General features: G+C 41.0%; 1 protein-coding gene across 1 annotated transcript; it reads right to left on the bottom strand.

The window, feature by feature from the left end:
• Positions 1-1,842: 1,842 nt before the first annotated feature.
• LOC122017179 (probable trehalose-phosphate phosphatase 6) lies at positions 1,843-4,069 on the bottom strand. Its single transcript, XM_042574717.1, has 9 exons — positions 3,618-4,069; positions 3,391-3,531; positions 3,244-3,315; positions 3,051-3,149; positions 2,906-2,959; positions 2,728-2,829; positions 2,507-2,654; positions 2,349-2,419; positions 1,843-2,266 (listed from the first exon to the last, which is right to left on the bottom strand). The coding sequence occupies exons 1-9, from the start codon at positions 3,897-3,899 to the stop codon at positions 2,117-2,119; spliced, it is 1,119 nt and encodes a 372-aa protein (XP_042430651.1). The 5' UTR covers positions 3,900-4,069; the 3' UTR covers positions 1,843-2,116.
• Positions 4,070-19,949: the final 15,880 nt, after the last annotated feature.

Raw genomic sequence — 19,949 nt, 5'->3', positions numbered from 1 at the left:
TAAATCTCAAATATATTCCTAGTCTACCACGGTCGTCGCCCAATGTCGTCGACCGCCGTCGCCGCCCACCGTCGTCGGCCGTCGACGGCGGCGGTCGTCACCATCATCGGTGGCCGGCAGTTACCGGTGGTGACGGTCGGCGACCGACGGAGGAGGCCAACGGAGGCGGTTACTCGTTGCCGCAAGCTCCAGCAGAGGTGCGACGACCATCGGTAGAGATCACGGGATATTTTTGTCATTTTACAATAATATGAATTACATTCCTTATAAAAAAGAATGAATACCAAACAAAATAATGTAAGCACTCTTGTAACAAAAGATTACATACATTACATTACTAAACGTAGTAATGTAATCAAGCTAGATTACATTATACCCAGCCAAACGTAGTCGAGGTGTAACCGAGATAAATATCTCCTTTATATACTAGTCACTATTCTAAAGGTTAATAGTCATCCGTGATTTATCTCTTTCGTGTTGACTTTAGGACGAATTGACGGGAACGCTGGATGAGACATTTTATTCCAATTATAAATGCAGACGTTGATAATAATAATAATTTAGGTCACGGTTCAATTTCTGAAGTACCAATATGGGTAAAGCCTTGCTGAGGCCCACGAATAAAAGCCCATAACAGTGCGTTGTGTTTCTTCCCTATGACAGAGATGGGTGCCGGAACCTAATCCAGAAGTTGAGTAATACACGTGCCACGTGCACAGTCTGAGGTTTGACCTCAATCTCTGTGATGCGTATTGTTTCTCCATCTTTGCCGTGCTGAATAGCTCCCAAGTCTCAATCCACTGATCGATCACTCACTCGGTACTTGTATTGTAACAGAGGGAGAGGACTGAGGAGAGCTGTGGCATCAACCATGGCTTTGAATCCCGCAGCAGTCCTTCTCCTTCCCATGCAGCACACGTCGCCATGGACCACCTCTGCCTGCATGTGTATAGCTTCGACATGCCTGCCTGCTCTGGGTTGTCTCCTGTCTGCCACCATGTGGCCGATGCCTTTCTTCTTCTTCTTCTTTCTTTTTTTTTTTTTAAGTTTGGTTGCAGTACCACCGGAGCAGGCGACATGTCTTAACTGCGAAGACATGCGGCATCGATCGATCTCATCATCTGCATTCCATAAAAACAACTGAAGGTGCAGTGCTGCGTGTGCGTGTGTTGCATGCATTAATCCCTGGTGCATTGCACCTGTTTGATTGAGGGCTTTGCCCCCCAATTATTTGAGCCCCCCACCCCAATTAATGTCTCCTCCCTTTGCATCAATCATGGTCCGGTTCCAGAGGCCACCGCCACCTTTCCACGCCTGAAATGGCTGGCTGGCTGGCAGCTAAAGACAGAGCTTAGTGTTAATTATTGGTTGATGATCGATCCCCATGAGTGGATTCCAACTCCTCCCTCAACTCAACCAAACACTACTGTTTCCTTTTCCTGGCCAAACGAAACATGTCCAAACTGAGACAGGAGTTGAGAAATTAATGGCGATTATTGTTGTCTCGTTGTTCCTCCCAAGAGAGAAGCAGAAGTATCTACCCAAACCTTTTGTCCTTGTTCCTTCACGAGCATGGGCACATAAATCACAGCTTTTGATGTAAAGTCCAAGTACCATGGGAAACTGCAATTGTTGGTCCAATATTGTTTTGCACCTCGTTTTGGCAGCACAGGCTAAACCATTTCTGAGCATCTACCAACACTTTAAATCGGGGATGTATCTTTGGATCCCTTAGCAAGAAACTAAGTTCACAACTTTCATCAATAGAAAAAAACTATGCATCCCACTGTAGCACTGTGGCTTGTGGGGTAGTTACTCAACAAGATTCGTGATCATAAATCATCAGGAAGAATCATCTTTGTCATTGCATCATGCATAATTTACATTAAAAAGGGAGATCTGGTGAAGATCAGACAATACATAGGCTGGAGTGACATTTTGCAAGATTTCTAGGTACGTACATACTCATCTTGCACATATTAGTAGTTACAGTTCTTGGCAGGAAAAAGGATTAATAGAAGTAGTAGACTAAACCGAGGTGATAACATCCTCATAGTTAAGATCACAAAACTAGTGTTGTCATCTAGTCTTTTTTCCTCAGCTAACAACTCTGATATCATTCCTTCAAGTGGAGCTTCTTCCATGCGACGAGCCGACGCAAAAACTTGTTAACCTCAGATGGTTCTTGAAGAGAGTAGGATGCATTTGTTTCCTTTGCAAACTTAGAAACAAGGATCCCTACACCCTGTCCTCTTTCGCACAATACCTGAGATTAGTGCAACCCAGTGAGTATGATTCAGTTACCAGAAATTCAGTTAATTTAACAGAAATTCAAAAGGTTAAGATACCTTGAAAGCATCTTCATCAGTACGGTCATCTCCTATGTACACTGGAAACACATTGTTGTAATTCACAAATCCTACAAACAAAGAGAATACCGATGATCGGTATAAGTGATCGAGCATCAAGTTGATGAATTGAAGATGAGATTCTTGCTTCCTCTTACCTATTGACTCTAACAAGAATTCAAGAGCCTTCCCCTTGTCCCATTCGATACTCGGGCGAATCTCCAACACCTTTCTTCCTACTGTGAGCCGGAGCTCTGGGTAGTCACTGAGCACTGAACGGACTAGCTCAGACAATGAGTTCCATATCTGCAAATAATTCAGTAAGAAATGTGATTATCGACCATAAATGAACCAGATGATGAAGAGTTTTAATTTTGACCTTCTCCTCGACGCATCGGTAATGAACTGATAAAGTGAACGTGTTGTTTTCAACTCTGGATCCTTGGATGAACTTTGTCTTCTCTACCAGTGCTTTATACACCTTCAAGCAAGGAGATGAAATGATCAGCACAGCTTAATTAACTGTTTGCTGAAACAAAAACACATTGTTCTTGTACCTCATCCATCATAGGAAGGAACTCGCTGGCTGGTTGAAACAAAACAGGGTTGCCCTACATACATCCACAGAGCACGAGCAGGGATCAGTAAACTGTCGAGGGCAATAAAAAATGGTAGTGTTCGAGTGCAGAGGTAGAGACAGACCTTTGATTTTGTATGTTTGGTGCTTTTGCTAGGACCTTTTATGTCCATGCCGTGGCTCCCAGCATAGTACAACTCCTTCAATCGTACAAAATTGAACACCTAAACATGCATATCAGGGTGAGTTCATGAGAAACAGAGTCATAGTGACTTCAACCTTGGACATGTGTAGAGAAGAAGACAAGGAAGCTCTCACCTTGTTCCTGCATCTCCCACTCACGATGGCAGTTGGGAAATGCCTCGCCACGTCTCGAACGGCCTCCCTCATCTGAATTCATGTCGCGATTAACACGCAATTTGGATTTTTTTTTTCATGGAAAGTATTTCTTTTGTGAGGACTCACCGGCTCCGACATGAAGGCACGGTCGGGGTCGTCGACGATAGGGGCCAGAGTGCCGTCGTAGTCGAGGAACATCACCATCTGCTTCCCCTTCGATGCCGCGACGACGTCCTCGAAGTTGCTCAGCGCCGACGGGTGCTGCGTCTGCGCCACGCAATTCCCGCCAAATGAGCACCATTGTCACAAAATGAAAACAGGACAGTTTCGGAAGCAGGGCTTTAGTTAATTACCAGCCAGTCCTTGTACTCGGCGTCGGGCAAGGAGGAGAGGAAGGCGGAGGCCTCCTTCGGGTGGGTGGGGGAGGAGGCCCGCATGGAGTCGACCAATGTGCTGGACCTCCCGCTGGCCACGTCGGGCTGGCTCAGGAACAGCTTGTTGTAGCCGGCGCGGCGGAGGCCGAGACTGGAGGATCGCGGCGGCGGGAAGGAAGGGAGGTGGGCCGGCGGTTCCGCCATCGCCACCGCGGCGGGGATGGCGATCTCCTCGGGGACGATGACACTCTGCTTCACCATGATATCACGCAAACTAGCTCTGTTTCTGCCCTGCGCCTACCGCCGAAAAAGAAAGCAGCGGGAACAGAAATCGATGAGAGGCCTGGCGATCTTCTCCGATTTCTCTCCCCGTGGGCAGAAGCGCGCAGGGAGCAATAGGAGAACTTGGAACGAGGAGTGCTGCCATTGGCGGGGATTTTATAAAGGCTCGAGCAGTTGCATGGTAACCGAGACGAAGAAGTGACACGCGTGCATTTCCCCCCCCAACCTCTCCCCCACCAAATCACCAGTGATAAAGCGAACCCGGCGGGGCCCATCCGCATGGGATCCACGTCGGATCCGGAACACGCACTCGCGCACTTGCTTCCGATGTCCTGTTTGAGATGGGACAGCTGATCCCTCTCTCTAATTAATTAATTATGGATTTTTCTTCTTTTCTTTTGTTTGATCTGGAGCTGTGGGCTAGTGGGGAAACCATGAATTTAGGGTTTAGCTAGACCTTGGACGCATGTATGACTTTGGGATTGCTCACTATAAAAATTTAACACTAAATGTCAATGTTTAGTGTTAAGAAAATAATTTTATATCATTTTTTTAAAAAATAAAAGTATCAGTGGCAAATGGCATTTCCTGGAAAGTTCGATCTAACAGTAGTCTACAACAACTGATCATGTGTTTCTTCATGGACGAAAATTCTCCTTTTGAAGCGTGTGGAAGTGTGCATGTGTATAGAATCCAACAAATGAGAAATTAATTCAGCATTTCCTTGCTCTTGCATCGTTTAATACCCGTATAGTCACGGTCATGGTCAAAAAGCTAACGGAAAACTCTAAGAAAATGCCTGTCCGGTTCCCCGCGACTCACTTTCTGGATGCGCCGACTTGTTTCTAGACGTCTGACTCATTTTCGGACGCCTTGACTCACTCAGTCGTGCATGACAATTACGGATCGAAATTTTATATATATAATACTAAAACTAAAGTCTTGCCGAACCTTTCTTTACTTGAAAGAGAACACATAATTGAAAGCTGAAAGTGATTCTCTACATTAAAAATATTGATCAGAGTGAAGATGCACTGCAAACAAGAATGCAAGCTTTGCACGTTAAAGAGCTTCTTCTTTTGACTATTAGTAGATTTAATTAACATGAACTTCTGGCATAATGTGCATATAGTTAATTAATTATACAATGAGTTCGATACTAGTCTCTTTAGACTTGACATAGGATAGGATGACAATTATCTTACATGCTGATGAAAAAAGAGAATAGGGAGAAGGTAGAAAAAAAACCAACGAAAATAAAAAGAAATCCGTCTTTATATAAGTTTTACCAAAATAAAAAAATAATAAGAATAGAGAATAATTTCTCGAATAGCTAAATAAGACACTTACTATAAAAATAAAAATTATTAAAAATAGAAAAAAAAACATTTGGATCTTTTGAAAAGGTTCTAAATGGTGTTTTTTGAACTTGAAACTTGATGGTTACGAGTTCTCCGATAATAAATATAGATCTTTAAATTCTACACGCATGAGCACAGACAAAATCTGATTTTGAATCCAGAGTCAAAAGTTATGACCCGTTAAAAATTGAGTACTTTTATATTGGTCCTGCATTAGTCGTCCTGGGTTGAAAATAACTCGTCCTCAAGTTCATAGTGATATCACCAGTGTCCACAGAATAAGAAGTCAAGTGCTTCACAATAAATACATCAGAAGTTTTGAAATATCTAAGAACGTGCAACTTATAGACATTGTAGTTGATTTTCTATAGTATCTCACATGGTCCAATTTTTTGATCTTTCAGCTTATTATACTCGTCGAAATGGAAATGATCACGAGTTAATACAGTTCAAACAAAATATCTGACCTAAAAAAGTACTTGACGATGATGACTATCAACCCAAGTCTTGTACTTGGTATTACTCTTAAGAATTGCTAGTTTCACCTACTCAAGAATGCCCCAAAGATGCTCTACCATCTTATCTATTTTAGGACTAAATCATCATATACGTGGAACATGGGGTAAGTCTAGGACTTCGGATGGATTCCTCCTATAGACAACCTCAAAAGGACTCAAATATGTGGTCTTGTTTCTTGATTTATCGTAGATAAACTCTGTTTGAGGTAATGCCAAGTCCCATTGCTTTGGCTTAGTCTTGTTAGACATCTCAGAAGATTGCCCAAACTCTGATTCACTGCCTAAGTTTGACCATCTGTTTGGGAGTGGTAGACCTACTAAAGTTCAATTGTATTTCCAATTATAAGCTCTTTCAGAAATGGCTGATAAACTTAGTATTATGGTTTGAAGTCATGGATCGAGGAATGTTATATAAACGTACGATCTCCTTGGAAAGATGGGCAATCCGAACATCATCTATAGTCTTTCTGCAAGGTACAAAATGTATCATCTTTGAAAATCTATCAACTACAACAAGAATAGAATCCGATGATCGTTGGGTACTGGTAATCCCAATACAAAATACGTGCTAACATTGAACCAAAGATCTTTAGGAACAGGTAAGGGAGTGTACAAGTCTACATTTGTGAGAATCTCCTTAGACCGCTGGCATACAAAATATCGGTCTACAAATTGAGTCACATCACTGGTCAATTTGGGTCAATAAAAATTAGTAAAAATAAGGGGCAACGTTTTATCACATTCAAAGTGCTCCTCATTATAATGTTCACTTATAATTTGATACCTCAGTGAACAATCTGGGACATATAACTGCAATCCATGAAATGGATAATCATTATGCAAAATAAAATTGTGACAGAGACCATCATGTATCTCTTGGAATATCCTTCCAAATGATGGGTCGACTGTATACATATTTGTGTAAATTTCAAAGCCTACAACTTTAGTACTCATGGTGGTAAGCAATGAAGAGCTATGACTCAGGACATTTGCGACTCAATTCAGATTCCTAGCTTGGTGTCTCAGTGTAAAGGCAAACTTTTGCAAATAAGTCACTTACTTGGCATGCCGCTTACTCAACTTGTGTTGACCATTGATGTACTTCAAGGTTTCGTGATCAGTAAGCAAGATGAACTTCTTCTGTAATATGTAGTGACACCAATGCTTCAAGAACTAAACAATGACATAAAACTTTAAGTAGTAGGTAAAATAATTCTTATTGGATTCGAACATCTTCTCACTGAAGAAACCAACTGGACACCTAGTTCGACTGACTCAAAATAACCCTTATACCAATGTTAAATGCATCACAGTTAAATACTTTTTCAAGATTAGGAACTGCTAGAATTGATGCCTCAGTCATCTTCTGCTTGACTAGTTGAAAACTAGCCTTTTCTTCTTTAGATCACTTGAAATCTCGTTCCTTGAGAGACTTGGTGATGGGAGTAATTAGAGTGCTGAAATTTTTGATGAATCAATGGTAGAAAAAATCCAAGCCATAGAAACTTCTGACTTCATTTAAGGTCCTCGGCTGAGGCCACTCCAAGCTTGCATCTATCTTTGCTTAATCTACGTGCACACCATCAATAAATACAATATAGTAAAGGAAAGTTATCGATGTAGTAAGGAAAGAACACTTCTTGTTGACAAATAAGCACTCCATTTTTTGTTTTTCAAAAATAGCACAAAGGTGATCAAATTTTGATGCCCATGTCGGATTGTAGATAAGAATGCCATCAAAGTAAACTACCACAAACTCTCTCATAAAAGGCCACAAGATTTGATGCATAAACCTCATGAATGTGTTGGGTGCATTGGACAATCCAAAAATCATGACTATTCAATTATATAGCTCATGTTGCAACTTGAATGTTGTCTTCCATTCATCTCCTGCCCTTATTCTGATTTGGTGGTATCCTCTTTTAAGGTCAATTTTTGAGAAGACCTAGAATTAGAAAGTTGATCCAACATGTCTTCCAAGTAAGGAATTAGAAACATGCATTCACTGTAATCTTATTGACGACACTGTCAACACACATATGTCACGAGTTATTTTTCTTCATTACTAGTAGGGCAGGAACTGCACAGAGGCTCATGCTCCCATGGATGTGACCCGTTTTTAGAAACCCCACCACCTGATGTTGTAATTCTATGGTTTTCTTAGGCTGATCGATTAGGCAAACTTGACCTTCGAACAAGATCAATATGATATTGAATATCTCTTATAGGTGGCAACCCAATAGGAAAATCTTCTGGCATCAATTCGGCAAAGTCCGCTAGCAACTCTTGTACTTCGGCTGGTAAGACAACATCTATGGCTATGACATCGTTCTGGCAAGGCAACAAAGCATAGAAAATGTTGACATGCTCTATTTCATCTAAAAACCTGGATAAAGAAAGCAAATTAATAGTGTTGGCTACTAGAATTGGAGTGGTTTCTTCTCACTGCAACACCAATACAATCTTTTTTCCTTTAATGTGAGGGTATAAGTATTCATCTATCCATCGTGGATAACGATTTGGTCATACTACCAAGGTCGTCCCAATAGTACATGACATGCATCCATAGTCATCACATCACACTAAACGCTACCAAAATATTTACTATCAATTAAACAAGGTACGAGACATCGTCTGTCTACTATTGCTTCATTGTCTTTATTCAGCCACCACAATTTATATGGCTTAGGATGACGCTCCGTCTTCAATTATAATTTCATCGCAGCACCAATACAATCTTCTTTCCTTTGATGTGAAGGGTATAATTATTTATCCATCCATCATGGATGACACTTTTGTCAACTTCTAAGGCTACTTCAACAGTATATGACATGCATCCATGGTCATTACATAACACCAAACACTATCAAAATATTTGCTATCAATTAAAAATGGTACAAGACATTATCTGTCTATTTTTACCTTACTATCTTTATCCAGCCACGACAACTTATACGACTTAGGATGCAGTGTCATCCTCAATTGCAATTTTTGGACAACATCTTTGAATACTACGTTCTCACAATTATCGCTGTCGATAATTATCTTACAGACTTTATCCGTGATGGTGTATGTAGTATGAAAATATTGGTTTTCAACCACTCATCCCCTGAATCATCCTTGGGATTTAGTAAACTCTTATGAATAACCAAAGTCTTATGGCCATCATCGTAAAGCATGTCATTAGCTTCATACACTAGTTCTATAATTGTTGTTGTCTCTTTTTACACATCTCCCTCGATCAATAAATTTTTTACCTTTCTAATCCGTAGGAGCAGGTTTCCTACATTGGTTTACTCTATGTCCCTGTTCATCACAATGATAACACCTAAAAGGCCCTTAGAATTAACCTATGATGGTTGTTATATGAAGCACTAGAATCCTGATGGCAAACTGGTCGTTTGTTTTGGTCGCCTCTACTTATTGATTTTCGATTTTGCTGCTTTTCAACCACCATTGAACACTAGAAAGCCTCTGAAACCGTCTACAATGAATGATGGCTGAGGACATCTTGCAAGGTCTGACGCAACCCCAAGTATCATGCCACCATTTGCCCCTCTGACTTAGATAAGTTATTTTGGCAACCAACTAGTAGAACTCATCTGTATACTCTTCGATCGATTTCGCTATCTCAATGAGTGGTCACTGGAATAGAGTTTGGGTGTAGCCGAAAGGGAGAAAGTGTTCCCTCATCTTTTTTTTCATCCTCTCATAGTCAGTTATTTGGGATTTGCCTTGTTTTTCTCGTGAGCGCCGTAATTGCTCCCACCACCTTGATGCTTGTCCCTTGAGTTTGATGACAATCAACTTTACCTTCATCCGATAAGGAACTTGTTTATAGTCGAAGATCTGCCCTACTTCGTTGAACCAATCAAAGAAGTTCTCTGCTTATTGTTAGATTATATATTTATTTGTTTATAGCTTTTAGGGCAATTTGGACTTTTTTTTATAGAGTTTAGGATTTCTTAACTTAACTATATAAGACCTTATACTCTATATCAATTTTAAGATCTAATAATATGGTTAATTTTTTTCTTCTCTTAATTGTTACATGGTATCAAGGTGGTTCTTCTTCTCTGACCTAATTTTTTTTACCGCCCCCTGTTATTGCTTCCTATTATCGATGTCATCTCTTACTGCTATTGATTTTAGCGCTGACATCTATTTTCTATTCTGTTGCTGCTGATTTTGACGTCGACATCTATTTTCTATCGATTTCGGCGCAGATGTCCTGTACTACCTATTTCAGCGTCGAAATTATTTTCTGTCTATTTCGGTGCCGACACTATTTTCTGCCGATTTCAGCACCGATGTCCTGTGCTGTCAATTTCAACGTCGACGTCCTTTTCTATCGATTTTGGTGCTGAAGCCCTATGTTGTTGATTTCGGCACTGACGTCCTTTTCTACTGATTATGATACTGACGCCCTATGTTACTAATTTCTACATTTGACATCCTTTTCTGCCTCTGATTCTTTGTGTGATCACGGGTCATCCTGACATCAATTTTTACGGATCATACAAATGTGTATCCTTACAGTTTGGTTATTTTGAGAATTATTCATTCTTTCATCATGACAGGTCGTGTAGATGCTTTATGGAAATCTAATTCATATATGTTTGAGCAGTTTCAACAGTTTCTTACTTCACAACCCTCTGCCATGTCAGCTTCCTCTCATATAGGTTTGTCGTTATCTGGTATTTCAGGTATATCTTCATCCTTGTGGATTTTGGACTCTGTTACCTCCCATCATATGTCATCTAATTTGTCATTTTTTGTTTCTTTTTCTCCCAGTTCATCTATATCTATTGTGACGGCTGATGGTACTCCTATGTCATTAATAGATACTGGTTCAATTGTTATATCTTTTTTATCTCTTACTAATATTTATTATATTCCGAGTCTTACTTTAAATCTTATTTCTGTTAGTCAATTATGTGAGTTTGGATATCTAGTCTCTTTTTCTTCATCCAATTGTTATGTTCAAGACTCGGAATCTCAGAGGCTGATTGGGATAGGTCATAAGCAAGGAGGACTCTATGTTTTAGATCAACTTAAATTACTAGAAGTTGTAGCTTCGAGTGTGGATTTATCATCTTTTCATCTGAGTCGTTCATCTTCTAATTTTTATTTGTGGCACTCTGGCTTAGGTCATGTTTCAACGCCTCGTTTGTAGTTTTTAGTCTCTACAAGAGCATTAGGACCTTTGAAAAGTTCTGATATTTCTGATTGTAATGGTTGTAAACTGGCCAAATTTTCTACTTTACCATTTTCTAAAAGTCTTTTTTTTTCTTCTACTTCATTTGATCTTATCCATTCTGACGTGTGGGGACCTTCTCCTATTCCTACAAAGGGGGGAGGGTCAATGTATTATGTTTCGTTCATTGATAATTGCACTCGTTACTCTTGGGTCTATCTTATGAAACACAGGTCTGATTATCTTACAATTTTTAATAATTTTAGAGCTCCTGTGAAAACTCAATATTCTAGTATCATAAAATGTTTTCGTTGTGATTTGGGGGGTGAATACACTTCGAATCAATTTTCATATTACTTGTTTCTGATGGTACTATTCATCAAACCTCGTGTACAGATACTCCTGAACAAAATGGCATGGTTGAACGAAAACATAGACATCTTGTTGAAATAGCCCATTCATTTTTATTCTTGCTAGTGTTCCCAGTGCCTTTTGGGGGGAAGCAATCTTTACTGCTGCTCATGTCATTAATAGAATTCTAACCTCACACAATTCATGTTTGTCACCTTTTGAAAAATTGTATGGGTATGCTCCTGTCTATTCCTCTCTATATCTTTTTGGTTGTACTTGCTTTGTCCTTTGTCCACATATAGAGTGTAATAAGTTAGTCTCTCGGTCTGCTCTTTGTGTCTTTTTGGGTTATGGTGTTAGTTAAAAAGGACATCGTTGCTTTAATCCCAGTCAAAAATTGTATGCCTCTCATCATGTTGTGTTTCTTGAGCATATTCCATTCTTTTCTATTCCGGTTAGTTCGCATAATATGATAAATTTAGATCTACTTTGCATTGATCCTTTCAATACCGATACTGAGGAAGATTCACCCACAAATCCTACTGGTAGTTCAACTAAATTTGGTACTTTGCTTCCCGAGATATCCGCTCCATATGTTCCTCCTGTTAGGACCAAAAGTAGCTAGAGGGGGGGGGTGAATAGCTCGTCGCGTGCTCGTTGCTCGGCGTTGCTCGTTTCTTCTAAGATGTGCAGCGGAAAATACAGAATCAAATCACACAACGCTAACAAGGTTGGTTTACTTGGTATCCACCTCACAAGAGGTGACTAGTCCAAGGATCCACACCACGCACGCACCCTCCACTATGAAACACTCCTTTTCGGTAACTACCGAGGGCGGAGAAACCCTACAAGACTCTCAGTACAAGAAGAAGAAAGGGAAATACAAGTTAAGCAAAAGCTTACAAGATGTGCAGTAAAAACCCTAACCCTAACTTCTTCCTCTTGCAATAGATCCGCCTCTTGACTTGGAAAGCCTCCAAGAACCTTCAAGAACTGGCGATCACGTGCTTGTAGAGAGCTGTGGAGGAGCTGGAATGAATCTGAGAAGAGCTCGTAAAGCGATGCCGAAGACCACGCTCGCCTGCGGCTTTAAACCCGACGCAACGATCGGATCCCGATCGATTCGAATGTTCCGAATCGATGAGGCTTTGATCGATCCACGGATCGATCCGGAGCGCCTCTAGCTGGCGATCGATCCACGGATCGATCCAGCGCTATCGCGCAGATCGTCCGATCGATCGGCCGATCGATCGGGACCTCGATCGATCCACGGATCGATCCGGGCTCGTCTGAATGAAGAATGGATCGATCCACCGATCGATCCACACCGATCGATCCACGGATCGATCCAAAGACTTGGTTTTTGCCCAAACCAAGTCCCAAACCTCCTAACCAACATCCGTCAACCTTGACTGTTGGTACATCATGCCTCGATCCGGTCACTCCCTTGACCTGCTAGGACTCCCACCAAGTGTCCGGTCAATCCCTTTGACCCACTTGACTTTTACTCGTCGTGCCAAGTATCCGGTCACCCATTGACCTACTTGGACTTCCACGATGTCCGTCAACCTCGACCCATCCGGACTTCCTTCCTGCCAAGTATCCACCAATCCTTTGACCTACTTGACTTCCCAACACCGATGTCCGATCATCCTGATCCATCTGGATTTCCTTCCTTGCCCGGCTTCACTCACGAACTTTCACCTAGCTTCACTCACTAGGGTTTTCCATCCGCCTAGCTTCACCACTAGGACTTTCACCGGCTTCACTCACGGGACTTTCACCTAGCTTCACTCACTAGGATTTCCTTCGCCTAGCTTCACTCACTAGGACTTCCTCCGCCTAACTTCCGATTAGACTTCCATCAAGTATCCGTAAACCTTGACCTACTTGACTCTTCTTCGATCAATATCTTATTGTCAAACATCTAAACCCAAACCAAGACTCACCTTGGTTAACCAGTCAATCTTGACCTGAGGGATGTTGCACCAACAATCTCCCCCTTTTTGATGTTTGACAATACCACAATAACACTTACAATCCCACATGTAAGTTAGGCTAATCCTATAGCCTCCTTCTTCATGCCACTAGGTAATGAACACATAAGTTAAGCTTTTCATTCTCCCCCTAAGAGGGCAAACTCCCTCTAGGTAATGAAAACCTAACTTACTTCCTTTCATTCTCCCCCTATTGGCACACATCAACCCCCTACTAATAAAACACATCAACCCGTCTTTGGACACACATCAACCTATGCTCCAATTTTGGGCACACTTCAACAACTTCATCTGTTGAAGACTCTCCCCCTGAAGAGTTGCTCATCGTGATCACAACCTCACTCATTGTGATCAACACAATAATGAAGGTCCCATACCCTTCATTTATCCTTAACTTCTCCCTCAATGTAGACAAATACCCAACCTTGAGCATTTTCTAACCACGTGAGTTCCCACTTGAAATAATGAGGATATCCACTCCCCATTTCAAGTTCAAAAACTCATACATGAGTATTTTCTTTAAAGAAGGTTAACCACCTTCCAAGGTTCATGAAAAAATAATTTTTCATGTCTTTAAAGAGTCCCTCCCCCTAAAGACATGGTGGTAACTTCTGTCATTGCACCAACAATGACTTGGAATCCCTAAACCGTTAGGAAACCCAAATTTAGAAGTTTTGAGGTTCAAATACTCAAAATTTGAAACAAACCTCAACCTAAACTTCAACTTTGCCTTCCTTAACCAATCCATCCTTGTTTTCACATGAAAATACCCTTTTTATGTATACAAATGTATTTTAAGGGTTTGGAATGGTTACCTAGACTAAAATAGGTTCAAAGTGCTGAAATCAGGCTTTCCCAGCCAAAATCAGCAACTTGGATCGATTGGAGTTGGGTTCCAATCGATTGAACCTTTCTGAATCGATCCACTGATCGATTCAGAATACCTGGATCGATCGGCTGATCGATCCAGCGAGCTACTGCTCGCGAGATTTGCCTTCTGAATCGATCCATGGATCGATTCAGGCACTCCAATCGATCCATGGATCGATCGGAGCTCTGATAGTTGCTGAAATTCCATTTCAGTCAACTTCAGAAACCCCTAGAAAATTCTACAAAAATCCAAAAATTATGAAATTTCGTGTAGACATTGTTTAGGGCATATATTATCAAGGAAAAATAGTTTTCTATGAAAATACATCATCTTTTCAAAGATTGACACAAACTTGAAAACTTGCAAAAACTTTAGTGTTTTCTTCAAGTTTGTGTCTAACTATTCAATGGTGATTACTATCAAAAGATAGCCTTCACCAAGGTTTTCCAAAATCATTTTGAAAACTTTTTCAAAACCAATATCCCATCATGTTCCTTGGGCATAATGCACATGACTTGTACATTAGCTTTCCCAATGATGGGAAAACACATATCTATGTGTTTTGATGAAACTAAAACTCAAAAGAATGCACTAAATCAACATCTTGAGTTTTGTTCATCATCCTAACATCTCACTTGTATCTAATGTGCACTAAAACACATACAAGTCATCTTATAGGTCTTTGTGAGATGTAGATTTTGGTTTTGCCCTAATCTAGGGATCATGCATATCTATCTAGGCATTTTGGATATATTAGACACCCACCTAGGATGTCACTTGTTAATAAGTGTTGTTAAATGCCTTTTGTCCTTAATTACAAGGAATTAAACTTAATGCATGATAATGTTATGGCATACATCAACAGGAAATAATTTTCAAAAGAAAATATCCTATAACTACATGATGTATGAATGTCATGACATGGTATTTTTGTATTTTTCATAATAAGTCATGAATGCAAAAGTAGACATGATGTCATGGCATATGATGGGCAAACAATCATGGCAAGATTTAGCATAAATAAAATATACCTAGATTAACTATCTAAGTATCCTTAAAACCTTAGCTAAACTTACAACTTAAACCTAGATTGCCCTTAAGTGCGTCACGAAAACGCCAAAACCTAAATTGTCATTTCTAATTCCCTTGATTAATTTATGCCAATTGAAATTAAGCATATTCCTCAAATGTTGGCATATTTCATTTTTCCACAAGAGTAGCACTTCAACATAAGGCTTCAATTTCCTTTAATTTTCTAAGAACATACCAAAATTCCAACTTGGTAGCTCTTATGAATTTCCCAATATGTGCCTTTTAAGATTAAAATCAAATTTTCACCACTAGGCACATTTTACTCTTTCAAGGAGTAAATAATAGTTCCATTTCATTTTCAAAGGTTAACAAAAACCTTGAAAATGCTCCTTGAGTGTCAATTTCCTCAAAGTTGGGTTAACTACCCTTCTAATTGGAGTTGACACTCTCTAACCCATTTATGGGATAGAGAAGATGCTCCTAGGAACCCAACACCTATTGGTGCTCCTTGGATGCTCTAGGTACTCACTAGGGATAACTTCCCTAGATACCTTCCTAGTGACCTTGTTGGGCTTCTTAGAAGCCTTGGTCATATTTTCTAGGTCAACCCTAGGGATAGCCTCCCTTGTGACCTTGTTAGTGACTTTCTTAGACTTCTTAGAAGTCTTAGTCACTTTGGTTGCAAAAATACTCTTAGGGATGACTTCCCTAGTATTCTTGACTTGACCACTAAACCTAGGGTTTGTTCCATAACTATATGGAACCCTATGATAACTAGGCACATCCTTCTTAGCCTTTGGTTTGTATCCCAAACCTCTATGGCTATTTGATGGCTTTGACTTTCCTAGCCCTAGGTTTTGCTCACTTTGCCCTTTTAGGATGTTTTCCATCCTTTTTAGGGTCTTTTCCATTTTATCAAGTCTTGATCTCAAGACTTGATTTTCTATCATTAAATCCTTAGAATTTGGTTTTTCATTAAGACCATGAGCATTTTGGTTTCTAGGCTTGTATCTAAAATCCTTAGAGTTATTGCCTAGACTTTTACCTACATTCCTAACCCTAGGAGTGATAGTCTTAGCATGTAGGGCCACATGCTTTTCCTTAAAGCCCTCATGCTTTCTATTCTTATGGTAAATTGCATTAAAATGATAAAAGTTAGACCTATCATGCTTTTTACCATAATGTAAAGGAGTAGGCTCAATAAATGTTACCTTCTTCTTTACCTTGGAGGCTCCCCCTTGACTAGTGCCTCCTTGAGCCTTGACCCTCTTCTTCCCCTTGGGGCATTGACTACGATAATGCCCCTTTTGATTGCAAGAGAAGCATATAATATGCTCCTTGCTCTTCTTTGTGTTGGGGATGGTCTCCTTGGGCTTCACCTTGCCCTTTTGTGCCACTTGGCCCTTCTTCTTGGCCAAGTTGGGACACTTGCTCTTGTAGTGCCCACTTTCCCTACACTCAAAACATATTATATGATTTTTATTTTTAATTGAAACATTTATACCTTCTTGTGTAGGGATGACACTTGCTCCTCCATTTGCTATTTCTTGAATTTCGGAGGTGGCACCATCTTCTTCTTCTTCACTTGACCCGGATGTAGAAGCTTCTCCTTCTTCTTGATCCGGCGTCACCAAGGATTGCTCCCCCTCAATCCTAGAGGTGGAGGCTTCATCATCTTGAACATGAAACAAGGAGTATGCTCCCTCCTTGTTCCCTTCGTTGCATTCCCTTGAGGATGAAGCTTCTTGGATTTCCTCTTCTTCGGAGGTTGAGCATCTCTCAACCTCGGAGTCCTCCTCTTGGTCTTGCTCCAAAGAGTCACCCTCTCTGGATTCTTCATGATCTTGTACAGTGGAGGGGATCTCTTCATGAAGCTTGTCCAATTTGCTCCATAATTCCTTTGCATCTTCAAATTCTCCAATTTTGCAAAGGATGGTGCTTGGCAATAAATTGACCAAAAGCTTGGTCACTTTGTCATTAGCCTCGCACCTTTGGACTTGCTCTTGGCTCCACTTGCTCCTCTTGAGAACTTTACCCTTTGAATTTCTTGGAGCCTTGAAGCCTTCCATTAGAGCAAACCATTGCTCTATCTCCATCATAAGAAAATTTTCGATTCTTGATTTCCAAGAATCGAAACTCGTAGAAGTGTATGGTGGAGCCACCCTTGTGTCAAATCCAAGTCCATCTTGAAATTGCATCTTGAAGTTGAGCTTGATAAAGTCTTGAACTTGAAGAATTTGCTCCAACTTCTTCACCCTCTAGCTTTTCTTGTTATGCTTGACCCTTCCGGCGATGATTCTGGTGAAGAGCGGCCTCGCTCTGATACCACTTGTTAGGACCAAAAGTAGCTAGAGGGGGGGGGGGTGAATAGCTCGTCGCGTGCTCGTTGCTCGGCGTTGCTCGTTTCTTCTAAGATGTGCAGCGGAAAATACAGAAACAAATCACACAACGCTAACAAGGTTGGTTTACTTGGTATCCACCTCACAAGAGGTGACTAGTCCAAGGATCCACACCACGCACGCACCCTCCACTATGAAACACTCCTTTTCGGTAACTACCGAGGGCGGAGAAGCCCTACAAGACTCTCAGTACAAGAAGAAGAAAGGGAAATACAAGTTAAGCAAAAGCTTACAAGATGTGCAGTAAAAACCCTAACCCTAACTTCTTCCTCTTGCAATAGATCCGCCTCTTGACTTGGAAAGCCTCCAAGAACCTTCAAGAACTGGCGATCACGTGCTTGTAGAGAGCTGTGGAGGAGCTGGAATGAATCTGAGAAGAGCTCGTAAAGCGATGCCGAAGACCACGCTCGCCTGCGGCTTTAAACCCGACGCAACGGTCGGATCCCGATCGATTCGAATGTTCCGAATCGATCGGGGAGGCTTTGGATCGATCCAGAGTGCCTCTGTGCTCAGGAAACGCGCCTGGATCGATCCACGGATCGATCCAGCGCTTATCGCGCGAAGCAGCATCGTCCCGATCGATCGGCTGATCGATCGGGACCTCTGGATCGATCCACGGATCGATCCAGAAGCTTTCTGTTCGCTGGGAAGAATCTGGATCGATCCACTGATCGATCCACAGCCTGGATCGATCCACGGATCGATCCAACACTTGGTTTTTGCCCAAAACCAAGTCCCAAACCTCCCTAACCAACATCCGGTCAACCTTGACCTGTTGGTACATCATGCCTCGCATCTGGTCACTCCCTTGACCTGCTAGGACTCCCCACCAAGTGTCCGGTCAATCCCTTTGACCCACTTGGACTTTTACTCGTCGTGCCAAGTATCCGGTCACTCCATTGACCTACTTGGACTTCCACCAGATGTCTGGTCAACCTTGACCCATCTGGACTTCCTTCCTTGCCAAGTATCCAGTCAATCCTTTGACCTACTTGGACTTCCCAACACCAGATGTCCGATCATCCTTGATCCATCTGGATTTCCTTCCTTGCCTGGCTTCACTCACCAGGACTTTCACCTAGCTTCACTCACTAGGGTTTTCCATCTGCCTAGCTTCACTCACTAGGACTTTCACCTGGCTTCACTCACCAGGACTTTCACCTAGCTTCACTCACTAGGATTTCCTTCTGCCTAGCTTCACTCACTAGGACTTCCTTCTGCCTAACTTGCCAGTTAGGACTTCCCAGTCAAGTATCCGGTAAACCTTGACCTACTTGACTCTTCTTCGATCAATATCTTATTGTCAAACATCTAAACCCAAACCAAGACTCAGCTTGGTTAACCAGGTCAACCTTGACCTGAGGGATGTTGCACCAACACCTCCTTTTACCACTACCCAATGATCTCCTGAGGTTGTGGATGATCCTTCTCTCCACCGTCGTCAATCCACTTGTGTTCGTAAGTCTACTAAACTACCAGATTTTTCTTACTCTTGTTATTCTCGTTCTTTTACTTCATTTGCTGCATCTATTCATTGTCTTTTTGAGCCTAAATCCTATAGAGAAGCTGTTTGTACCCACTTTGGCAGAGTGCTATGGCTGAGGAACTAACTGCTTTGCATCAGTCATATATGGGATTTGGTTCCCTTGACACCAGGAAAATATACTATTGGTTCTCGTTGGATATATAAGATCAAAACTAAATTTGATGGATCTATCTAACGATACAAAGCTAGTCTTGTTGCTAAAGGTTATTATCAAGAGTATGACATGATTATGAAGAAATATTTGCTCTTGTTGCAAAAATGACAACTATTCATACTCTGATTGCTGTTGCTTTTGTTTGTCGATGGAGAATATCTCAGATGTATGTCAAGAATGCATTTCTAAATGGTGATCTTCATGAAGAAGTTTATATGACACCTCCTCCTGGTATTTTACACAAACTTAGTGAAGTTTGCAGGCTTCATAAAGCGCTTTATGATTTCAGTGATTACTTCATTTGGTTTTCATCCTAGTAATCATGATTCAACATTATTTGTCAGATGTATGAGTGCAGGTCGTATTCTTTTATTATTATATGTTGATGACATGATTATTACCGATGATGATTCTGATGGAATTGCTTCCTTGAAGTTTGAATTGACTCATTATTTTACTATGAAAGACTTGGATATACTACGCTACTTTATGTGCATTGAGGTTGCTTATTCCTCGAAAGATTATCTGTTATCTTAGTCAAAGTATATATCTAATCTGTTTGAGCATGCTCGTCTTACTGATAATAGAGTTGTTGATACTCCT

The sequence above is a fragment of the Zingiber officinale genome, chromosome 8B, assembly GCF_018446385.1.
Source record: "Zingiber officinale cultivar Zhangliang chromosome 8B, Zo_v1.1, whole genome shotgun sequence".
Classification (NCBI taxonomy): Eukaryota; Viridiplantae; Streptophyta; class Magnoliopsida; order Zingiberales; family Zingiberaceae; genus Zingiber; species Zingiber officinale.
The sequence above is the reverse complement of the archived record's forward strand: the minus strand, read 5'-3'. Positions and strand labels throughout refer to the sequence as shown.